The sequence below is a fragment of the Oncorhynchus nerka genome, linkage group LG15 (genome assembly GCF_034236695.1).
Source record: "Oncorhynchus nerka isolate Pitt River linkage group LG15, Oner_Uvic_2.0, whole genome shotgun sequence".
Classification (NCBI taxonomy): Eukaryota; Metazoa; Chordata; class Actinopteri; order Salmoniformes; family Salmonidae; genus Oncorhynchus; species Oncorhynchus nerka.
This window is the reverse complement of record NC_088410.1, coordinates 38,374,991-38,386,772: the sequence shown is the minus strand read 5'-3', so window position 1 is coordinate 38,386,772 and position 11,782 is coordinate 38,374,991. Positions and strand designations below refer to the sequence as shown.

Here is an 11,782-nt window from a genome sequence, read left to right as displayed (position 1 = left end):
AAGACCTCAGAGAAAAAATGTAGACCTCCACAAGTCTGATTCATCCTTGGGAGCAATTTCCAAACGCCTCAAGGTTCCACGTTCATCTGTACAAACAATAGTATGCAAGTATAAACACATTGGGACCACACAGCCGTCATACCGCTCAGAAAGGAGACGCGTTCTGTCTCCTAGAGATTAACGTACTTTGGTGTGAAAAGTGCAAATCAATCCCAGAACAACAGCAAAGGACCTTGTGAAGATGCTGAAGGAAACCGGTACAACAGTATCTATATCCACAGTAAAAACGAGTCCTATATCGTCATAACCTGAAAGCCGTTCAGCAATGAAGAAGCCACTGCTCCAAAACTGCCATAAAAAAGCCAGACTACAGTTTGCAGCTGCACATGGGGACAAAGATCATACTTTTGGAGAAATGTCCTTTGGTCTGATGAAACAAAAATAGAACTGTTTGGCCATAATGATCATCATTATGTTTGGAGGAAAAAGGAGGAGGCTTGCAAGCAGAAGAACAACATCCCAACCATGAAGCCCGGGGGTGGCAGCATCATGTTGTGGGAGTGCTTTGCTGCAAGAGGGACTGGTGCACTTCACAAAATAGATGGCATCATGAGGCTGATGTGGATATATTGAAGCAACATCTCAAGACATCAGTCAGGAAGTTAAAGCTTGGTCGCAAATGGGTGTTCCAAATGGACAATGGCCCCAAGCATACTTCCAAAGTTATGACAAAATGGCTTAAGGACAACATTGTCAAGGTATTGGAGTGGCATTCACAAAGCTTTGACCTCAATTCCATAGAAAATTTGTGGGCAGAACTGAAAAAGCATGTGCAAGCAAGGAGGCCTACAAACCTGACTCAGTTGCACCAGCTCTGTCAGGAGGAATGGGCCAAAATTCACCCAACTTATTGTGGGAAGCTTATGGAAGGCCAATTTGTAAGTCGCTCTGGCCAATTTGTAAGTCGCTCTGGATAAGAGCGTCTGCTAAATGACTTAAATGTAAATGTACCCAAAACATTTGACCCAAGTTAAACAATTTAAAGGCAATGCTACCAAATACTAATTGAGTGTATGTAAACTTCTGACCCACTGAGAATGTGATGAAATAAATTAAAGCTGAAATAAATCACTACTATTATTTTGACATTTCACATTCTTAAAATAACGTGGTGACAGTGAATTTTTACTAGGATTAAGTGTCAGGAATTGTGAAACTGAGTTTAAATTTGGTTAAGGTGTATGTAAACTTCTGATTTCAACTGTATATATTTCAGACTGACATTGCTTGTTCTGATATTTCCTCTCTTTTTTGAGGATTTCTGTGTATTGTTAGGTATTACTACACTGATGGAGCTAGGAACACAAGCATTTAGCTGCACCTGCGATAACATGAAAAAAATGTGTACGTGACCAATAACATTAGATGTCCATTAGACATTGGACTCAGAACCACTGTTTTCTTTTTCCCGTTCAAATGGGACTATAGTCAATTCTGCAGTGATATATGGTTACATTAGGTTGTTACCGTTCCCCTCCTTTTTTGTACCATAGTACTAGTTTTGTTTGTGTCATTCTAGACAGTGTTACCCAGTCTTGTTCAGAGTCAAAAAGGCACCTCTTTAAGCCGCTGAAGGATGATTATTGTTGGATGCATTACTAAAGTCTGTTTTTTATCCAATTGTTTTTTTGATTGTTTGCCTGTTTGTTTTCTTACCAAAACATTAGGGCAAGAACCCAATAGTGGACTTGCATGGTAGTATTTATTTTGAATTAAATTAAAGAATACATTTCAGGGTTTTTCATGGTGTAAATATTTGTATTCTTATATTTCAATGAGTGTGTTCCCTTTGGAAAGCATTTCCCTAAACAATGTTCAGCAAGGGTCATGTTCAATAGGAACCAAACAAAATAAAACTGAAAGAGGGAGATGGAAAAAGACTAGTTTCTATCTACGTGGGCGGGCACCCATGTCTGACTGGGCCGTGGCTCCGACGGGCCTGCTCTGACTTGTAGCCAAGGCAAGGCCATGGGTACTTTTTTTAGCTTGGATTTACATAACAATGGCAAACTGAATATTAACACCTCAAAAAGCAACAGTCTTGAATGATGCAGAGGTTTGGGAAACAACACGAGAGCTTACATTAAAGGGATACTTCGGGTTTTTCCAATGAGGCACTGTATCTACTTTCCCAGATTCAAATGAACTCGTTGATACCATTTTTATGTCTCCGTGTCCAGTATGAAGTAAACTAGAGATTCACGAGCCAAAGCTAAGTAGCGTTATCCATAGACTTCCAGTCATTGCGCTAACGCTAGTTAGCCATTGCGGTAGTGATAGTTAGCAACTTCCTTGAAACTACACGCAGAGACATACAAATGGTATCCACGAGTTCCTGTGACTCTGGGGAAGTAAATTGCCAAAATCCTGAATTTTACCTTTAACATAAAACATTGGCAACACCCAGTGCTTCATTTGTAAGTCGGGAGGTGCCGGAACAAACGTGAGCATGAGAGGGGGGTGACCTGTGGAGTTCGGAGGTAACAGAATGCATGATGAAACATTTATTTTTTATAATAAATATTGCATTCATACAATCACATTTATGTAGTGGCATAGAGCAGTAGAGTAGAGGCACTTTCAGAAGTTGCATACATGGGGTAATTTTTTTGTAGCATAATGTCCAGGAAAATGTTGGCCTTTTATAAACGCATTTCATCCAATTCTACATAATTTTACACGATTGGAGACTTTGGCAGAAGCTTTCTTAATACCACACAAATGATGGAAATGGCAGGCTACTTTGACACTGACAAACTAAGAATCAGAGATCAATAAAAAACAACCTTGTCCTGAATCCATCAATAGCCCAGGCCGATGCACTCGTGCCAAAAGCCTCTTTCTCTTTTGTACAATAATATTTGGAAGTTGATCAAATATTTTGGCGGCCTACAGCATAGAGTAAATACATTATCAAGCATAACGCTTGAGAGATAAGAGTTCAGGCTCATGTCTATCAGAGCAGAGGGAGAGAGATCATAGAAATTGAATCTCATTCTAGTTACAGTGCATTTGGAAAGTATTCACACCTCTTCACTTTTTTCACATATGTAACGTTGATTTGAACCTTCTGGCCAGCTAGTGGGTCAGGCGTCGCCCCACTGTTTGATTCATATTGCGTGATTTCTGATGATAGTTCTGGATAATATCGACTGATTACAATTTTAAGGGGTGGCCTACTAGCTAGTGGAAGTGCCGGTGATGATGCTGAACAAGGCAGTTAACCCACTGTTCATAGGCCGTCATTGTGAATATGAATTTGTTAAATAAAATAAATAAAAATGCTGAACTGGCGGGATAAGCAGCACTGCTTGCTAAGGCATCTCCACCAGGAGCAGTTTGCTTCTCACTCCTCTCATCCGGCACCAGGGCCGGCCCTCCCATTAGGCAAGATTAGGGGTGCCTTGCCCCAGCCACCAGCTGGTAAGTTGCTGCTTCTCCCTAAATTCACTCACACTATCATTGGTAGCTATAGTGATACGTGTGTTTTTACAGGATTATCCAATTGTGAAACATAAAAAAATCTGCCAATTAAACTATTGTATTGTTTTTTTGTGATTTAGAGGATTAATGACTAGGGCAGTAGGCTAACCTAGGCTAGCTACTAGTGGAAATCATTTTATCTGAAAGTAAACTACAGATTCTCAGAGACAAAAACTATCAGGAAGCGAATATATATATATATATAAAAAACTGATGAGAAAAGAGGGACATTCTCTAAGCCAAAGAGATTCGCTGATGAAATTCATCAGCTGTCCATCAGCCAGTGTGGAGAACAAGCCTCTAAGGACAGGCCGTTCAATCGCAGAGACGGACTGGCCTGTTGGCTGGTTCTAGCAGCGAAGAGGGCAAACCGGAGGAGTACGAGCCTTCCACTTCCACGGATGATGACAGTTCTCTGGGTGGACAAGAACAGGTGGTCACACCTAACAATGCCGGGGAGACCTTAATATCTGGGACCCAGACAAATAACATGAACAAAAGATTGAAATGCTTCTTTATGGGATATGTTATGGCAGGCTGAGCCACATCGGGATAAGGGAAGAGGCTCATAGCTACCACTCATAATATTGCGTTACGTGGGACCACCGACAGGCTGAAAGAGCCAAATAATGGGAACTTTGACATTTGTGGAAATGCTGGGTATCTTTGATTTCAGGACCATGAACAGCTACAAAGACAAAACATCGCTGACTGTAATACAGCACCACAGCAGAGGAAAGAGGCCACTCTAGGTGGGCCATGAAATGCTGAAAATTATGTAAATTAACAAAATTCGTTAAAACTGGGTCATTAACAGAAAGCTCATTTTCCACTGCTCCAGTGAAACGAGGCCCGCCATGCATTTATGAAAACACTTGTTTCCAAATCTTAAATGATCTCTTCTACAGGAATATTAAATTGTTAAATGTGCAAAAAAAAAAAAAATTATTCTAACAATTGTGGAGTTGTGCCATGTGTTATAACAGGTGTCATATTGTTAGTAAGAAACTGTTTCCTACTATAGGTAGCATAATGATTGCAAAATGTCAAATTAAAGCAAAATTTCTTTATGCCCAGTAAGGGACCTCCTATATTTGCACAGGACCAACAATTCTTATGGGCCTAATCTTAGAATTGGACCCTATGACAGCTCTCATATTCAAGTTTTAGCAGTGGCTTTAAAATGCTCCCATAATTTCTCCCCCAGATTATTCATGCCAAAAACATGGCATTTAAATTGAAAAAATATAGAGTAAACACTTTATTCCATTTCTAAATTGATAACTTTCAGGCATAATATACATCATGACCCACAGATTGATTTATGTATTAAAATGTAAAATGGTGATAACGGTCAACCCTGGTTTTGGTAGTTGACTGCCAACGCCACCTGTCGTTAACACCATGCCGTTGGTGACACGAGCCTGAGATTTAAAGATTAACTGCTCATCAGTGGGGTCAGTCACTGAGGGAGCCCAAGGAAGAAGTACACAAAAAAAACAAAGACAAGACATGGCTTGTCAAAAAAAACTGTTTAATTAAATTACAGAATGCATCAACTACAGAGGACTTCTGGACATACGGGTCTTCGCAAACAGCCAGTCCTATGACTTCTTGTGGCACAAGCATGTGCAGTAACACACTGCTACATTGACAAATCTTCTCATAACTCCTTATCGGGTGTTCACCTGCAAGACAAGGGTAAAATATTATTACCATATAAAGGACAATTTAAGTGAAAGGGGAGGGGGGGCTTTCAATAATTACAGCAATGTGTGTTTTTTCTGCTGTTCCATACTAAAAAAATCTATCATAATTTTTAAAAGGCATTCAAGACATAATGCAGGTTGAATGAGATAGATCTGGTGGAGATCTCCACCAGTGGCACCAGAGGGTGGTCTGGTCTCTTACCACGTCATCAATTTTAAGGATGCTGCGGACAGTCTCGGTGGCGAGGGTCAGAGCGCTGACAGACACCAGCAGAGGCTGCACCACCAGCTCCTCTAGAATGTTGGAGATACCACCCTGAGAGAGGAATGGGGAGATCATTACCCCAGGGGGTGTTTAACCAGATGTGAAACATTTCAAACGATGCAGAGATGTAATTAGAGGAGACGAGTCAAATCCCCATTCTACATGATAAACAATCCCATATCTGGTATGCAAACTGCAGTAATGTAAATCTGAACGACACTCAAAAATGAAGGTCCTGTATCGAGCTGGTGAATGGCTGGGCCACAAGAGACTACAGTCAATGAATAGGCAAATAAGTTTACTGCGAGCACACCAGGACAATGAGGTGTTGTCAAGGCGTGCCTCTAGCCTCAGGAGAGTCACATTTGTTCGAAATCTGAAGGTTCTCAGGATGCAACGTTGAACAAACTATGGCAGGGTGAAAATAAGCATCAAACAAAACAGAATCCAAGAGTGTGGCAGGGCCGTACCTTGCGGACATTGATCCCGGCAGTCTTCTCGCCTTGGGCGTGCCTATTGCGGAGCTCTGTGACAGTGGAGATTGGGTTGAGGCCAGCGTTCTCGGCCAGTGTGGACGGAACAACCTCCAGAGCGTCTGCGTAGGCCCTCACGCAGTACGCTTCCATGCCTGGCAGCGTGCGGGAGTACTCAGCCAGACGCAAGGCCAACTCTATCTCAGGGGCGCCGCCACCGGCGATCAGAGCCCTGGGAGGGAGAGAAAGTCAAGGTATAGAGATTAAACAGAAGTGTCCCCCCCATTCTGATAAACTGGTGAAAGCAAATAGGCTATAGTAGAGTGGGGCGATGAATCCATACTGCAATAAATTAACTTTATTAATATATGTTAATGATACATTTACAACATTGTGAACCACTGTTATTCACATGTCCAGTATAGGCTACCTACAGTAAGGAACTGCAAAATGCCCACGATAAGTGGTTGGTATAGTCAGAGTCGATCGTTTTTGGTTTATTGTCAAAGCTTGAGGCTATAGCGCTAACATATACTACATTTTCAGATCAGATTGAGTGAAGGATATGGGGATGGAGATGAACCCCACTGATAGAAGTTAACCAAACAAGGAATTTAATGAATGCATAGAAAATGGTTATTAGCAAATTACTAAGCTGGTATATACTTTGGTGCCCACTTCTTACCCCCCCCCCCTCTTTCGTCTGTAATAAAAAGGAATTAGATCTGACCAAACTGGATGATATCAAAACAGAAATATCTATGGTTGGTTTCAAGATCGAACACAAGATCTTTTAAACTCTTTAACAAGGTGCACATCCGTCACAGCTATTTTAGGCGTAGTTGCAGTCTCTCAGAGGAGTATGTTCCTCTCAACAGGTCCAGAGCCAGGGGTGAAGCCACTGACCCAGGTTGAAGAGAGGGTTTCTCTGTCCCCCGGAAATGGCCACTTGTGACATGGACAGCCACGAGTGGGCAAAGCTTAAAGGGACTGGTGCTTACTTTCCTATGTAATAATGCCACATACGTCACTGCATGCATCTACAGAGGCAAGTGTTGCTCAGACAGCAGACCAGAGCGGCTGCAGTAACGCACCTCTTCTTCACCAGGCAGCGGATGACACACAGAGCGTCGTGGATGGAGCGTTCCGCCTCCTCTATCACCAGCTTGTTGGAGCCGCGCACCACGATGCTCACCGTCTTACCGGGGTTGGTGCAGCCTGTGATCTATGGAGAGGAACAGGCCAGAGAGAAACAGCATGAATTCACTTTCAATTGGAAATTGAAACCAGACGCATGCCAAAGTTATTATGCAACATGCTGACCAGACCAGGACACGCAGGTTGAAATATCAAAACAAACTCTGAACCAACTATATTCATTTGGGGACAGGTCAAAAAGCATTAAACAATTATGTCAATTTAGCTAACATGTCTTGGGATAAACATTGGGTTGTAATTTATCTGAAATGCACAAGGTCCTCTACTCCGACAATTAATCCACAGATAAAAGGGTAAACAGTTGGTTTCTAGTAATCTCTCCTCCTTCAGGCTTCTTCTTTAGACTTTGTGGCAGTTAGCAACCAACTTTAGCTGCATTACTACCACCAACTGGACTGGAGTGTGGACCTCAGTTCATCTTTGTCACCCACGTGGGTATATACCCCTATAAACCAATGAGAAAGGAGAGGTGGGACTTGCAGGGTCTCAAATAGAAAATAGTTCTATTTTAGCGCGAGCATTGTGAGTGAAATGACTGAATAGCATGTGCGTGAGCGTTGCAAAATACATTTACACGTGACACGAAGGGTGTGGTTAGCATGTTAGAATAAGCTTTTCTGAAACATTCAATCGTTATTACATTGAACATTTAGAGCAAATAATTTACATTTTCATTCAAGGTTGGAATACACGTAGTGACCATTTTAGGGATTGCATGTAGCCCGTTTGATTACCATTTAGTTCCAAGGGTATTATCATTAGGATAAAACGTGGGTATTTTGACAAGTCTTTCTTCCACATGCATAGTTGTGATGGAAGCATGAAAGCAGTCCCGTATCCAAGTCTGGGAGATTACTTGAACCAAAATTGCGATTAGTTAAAGTGAATTTGTATACCTTGACTAGCTTGCCAGAGCCATCCAGGCTGACCTCCTCTGCCAGCTCGGCGGTGCCCATCATCTCAGGAAGGAACTGATCAATGTGGGCGATGGGCTTGGTGCCGATAGTCTGTAGGTGTGAAAGGTGGGGGGGCAAGGTTAGCGCAGCATCAGTCAGCCAGCATTTGGCTGTAACAGAACATGACCAACAAAGTAAAAGCCAATCGAACATTATTTTTGTTCTACCTTGCAGATGAACTCAATGTCCTCCCTCTCGATCTCCTTGACCACCATGATCTTCATCTTATTCAGGAAGTGGAGGGCCAGATCGCTCAGAGCATCTCTGAAAGAAGTAGGGTCTACTTTTTAACCATGTCTACATCATCCAGTGATCGAATCAACAGAGTAGCAGACAGAGGTCTACCTACGGGAAGAGTCTAACATACAGTGGAACACCTAGCAATTATGCTAATGCTTGCCCTTCTATTGAATACATTTCTAGATATTGTGAGTGATTGGACAAAGTGAATTGATTACATTAGTGACGTGAAATAATGACTTGACAGTGATAATGTGACAGTAATGCATCAGGTGTTACCTGAGGATGGACTTCTGGATGAGCAGGACGTTGCAGCCCGCCTTCTTGATCTGTTTGACGAGGTTGAGGATGTAGGCGCGCTCCTCGCGCAGCACGCGGTCCATCTGGGCATAGTCTGACACTACTATCTGGTTGTCCATCTGAATACAACACGCGAGAGGGACCAAAAACAAAAGTACATTGAGATGGAACAAAACAATTAAGAAAATTAGAAGATTGAGGGGTAATAAAAAGGTAACATAAAATACTTGTCGTAGTCCATAACGTCAAGGACATTGACTGACAAACATGGAAGCCAATTTCAACGAGACAGTCAGTGATTGGGATAACTTACGTCGGTTTTGGGCGGGGACAAGCAGAACTGGATGAGGGCGATCTTGGCCTTCTCCACACGGGACACGCTGGAGTTGACCACCTTCTGGGTCAACACTAAGCCATCCACCAGCTCACAGTCATCAATGGTCCCACTGCAGAGAAACACCCAGGACATTATTATGGGTGGAACATCTGTCTAAGAGCAGCAGTGTCTACCTAGCTGAGTAATTAACAAGAAAGCATGACGAAATAATTTGCGTTGTCGATTGAGATCAGTGGATTGTGTGTCTATTCATACACAAGCCATTGATAAACACTCAAGTAGGACATCAGTGTGGTTGTGTTGCTGATTACACAACTATGTTTTTGATGTGATAGATTGTCAGAAGGAGACTGGCAGGGAAAGCAAAGTGGAGCCATTCTGCTAATTGACCGCCTGAGATTGATCTGGCACATCAGACATGTCCACGTCCCCACAGAGAGAGAACTGGGGAGTGAAAATGTGCATAGCCAAACTGAAATTTTAACTGTTGGAAGCTGTCAGAAGCTTCAGGGAAGGGATGGTAACGGAACGACACTGATAATACATTAGTAACCCACGGTATACTATTGGATCATGTTTTCATTAGGCACGAAATGGCAGAAAAGGAACTGCATAAGGGGAGGGACTACCTGGACTTTATCAATAAGAAAAGCTAATTTTCCATTGCTAAACATATTAACATTTCCTGTTGCGTGCCCTAATGAACATGACCCAGAAGTCAATCCTGTTTGTAATCCTAACATTTACATTTTGGTCATTTAGCAGACGCCCTTATCCAGAGCAATTTACAGTAGTGAGTGCTTAATTTGGAGCCACCACCCTTCCCCTCCCTCCTCACCCCAGCTTCTTGACAATGTGGATATCGTGCAGGTCCACGCCGGTGGCGGTAGCCGGGTCGATGACGCGCATCACGGCGTCCACGCTCATGGGCGCTAGCAGGCTGGAGTACTGCGACACCACCTTGGAGCACAGAGAGGTGGTGGCACTGTTCAGCAGTGTCTCGCGGTCGCTCAGGAGCACCGGCTGGCTCATGCCCGTCAGCACCTCCACGCCCTTATCCACCGCCTTCTGGAACGACTCAGAGATTGTGGTGGGATGGATTCCTGGTGGAGAAGGAAAGGACAGGCAGTTTGTATTAAAGCTTTCGGATGCAGGGACTCCGTTAGATTAGAACTGAGTCGGGTCTAGGAGTTTATAGTGTAAACCAGTTGTCTGGTCCTAGGAGACAGCCTGGCATAAACAATATATATATCTTTTTTAAACTATGTCTGCAAGACGGGTGGGATTTGTCCTTTTGACAACTATTCCATTGGTTCCTCATCATTTACCCTTCTGAAGCAACTTGGCGCATGCGTCAAGCAGGGCACCAGCAATCACCACCACTGAAGTTGTGCCGTCGCCAGCCTCAATATCCTGGGCTTTGGACAGCTCCACCATCTGAAAGACAAACATAGCTTCAGACTCCTGATATTGGTGATCTTTCAAAGGGACATAGACGCTAGAGAGGAATGTTCCCAAAACATGCTTTTAAGAAATAACCTTTAAGAAAATTTGAATTATCACTCAAAATGACAGTGCCTTGCCAGATGTTAGAGCAGTAATTTAACATTTCAACAGAAAAATGCCACAACAATTGTTGATGACAGTGCAGAAACTTGGGAACATATCCCCAGCTCCCTTATCTTCAACCTTACCATCTTGGCCGCAGGGTGCAGCACCTGCATTTGTTTCAGGATGGTGGCCCCGTCGTTGGTGATGGTCACATCACCCTTCCCATCCTGAATCTGAAAGAATCAATTCCTCTTTAAGTTACAAACAAAATGACCAAACTTTGAGATGGTGAAGAGAAGTCAAGAGTGCTGATGTAAATAACTACATTTAATTACCATTTTGTCCATGCCCTTAGGGCCAAGGCTGGTTCTGATGCATTCAGCAACAGCTGTCAAACAAAACAAATCTGTTACTTCCACAAAGGGGACCCTCCTCTAGCACTAGGATACGGACAATGTTTACTGCTTGACTACTGAGGGGGACAAGACGACTCCAACATACTCCATTGGTTAAAGAGTACATAAATGGATGCTCAAGACAGTTCATTTTGTCAATTGTTGATCCTAACAAAGCTAGGGTACAATAATCATCTAGTCACTGTCCCTAGTTAGCTAGATTGCGCACTAATGCCAATGTTCTTTAGAACCTTCATGATTTGCTCTGTAACAGATTCTAGCTTGCTAACTGGGTACCAACTTGTGGCCCTGCCCAGATTGAGCCAGCAGTAGCATCCATCCATTCATTCATTCGCAAAGGGAGTGTCGCAGCAGCAGTCTGGGACAAACACAGGCGTCAGGTGTAGGTATTTATTCGTCCAACAATGAAATACGAATACTGTATTTGTAGTTTACCCTTTCCTGCGGAGATGTTACTGAAACGAATCTGCGCTGGCTTGTCACGGTCCACATATGCCCCTCGTCCTTTGTTTTTCATCCCACCACTTGGCATCTTCGGTCCAGCCATTGCTTCAGGCATCCTTACTTATTTTCTTCGGAATATGTTACTAAAATACCTTTGATGGGGACAGATGTAACCAAAAACACAGAAAGGGCTGCTTGACTTCAGATGGGTCCAGATTCGAATTTATCTCTCGTTCCTTCCAGAAGCTTCCAGAGCCACCGATTTACCACCCTAGTAGAAAAAGGACCCTCCTGTCAACTTCGAAGGCGCCTTGATATGACGTGTTTAGC

General features: G+C 43.0%; 1 protein-coding gene across 1 annotated transcript; it reads right to left on the bottom strand.

The window, feature by feature from the left end:
• Window positions 1–5,058: 5,058 nt before the first annotated feature.
• Window positions 5,059–11,715, bottom strand: cct4 (chaperonin containing TCP1, subunit 4 (delta)). Its single transcript, XM_029624832.2, has 13 exons — window positions 11,444–11,715; window positions 10,928–10,980; window positions 10,736–10,825; window positions 10,370–10,478; window positions 9,880–10,144; window positions 9,018–9,150; window positions 8,684–8,823; window positions 8,332–8,428; window positions 8,105–8,215; window positions 7,085–7,215; window positions 5,988–6,222; window positions 5,455–5,568; window positions 5,059–5,231 (listed from the first exon to the last, which is right to left on the bottom strand). The coding sequence occupies exons 1-13, from the start codon at window positions 11,565–11,567 to the stop codon at window positions 5,217–5,219; spliced, it is 1,617 nt and encodes a 538-aa protein (XP_029480692.1). The 5' UTR covers window positions 11,568–11,715; the 3' UTR covers window positions 5,059–5,216.
• Between the last annotated feature and the right edge of the window lie 67 nt (window positions 11,716–11,782).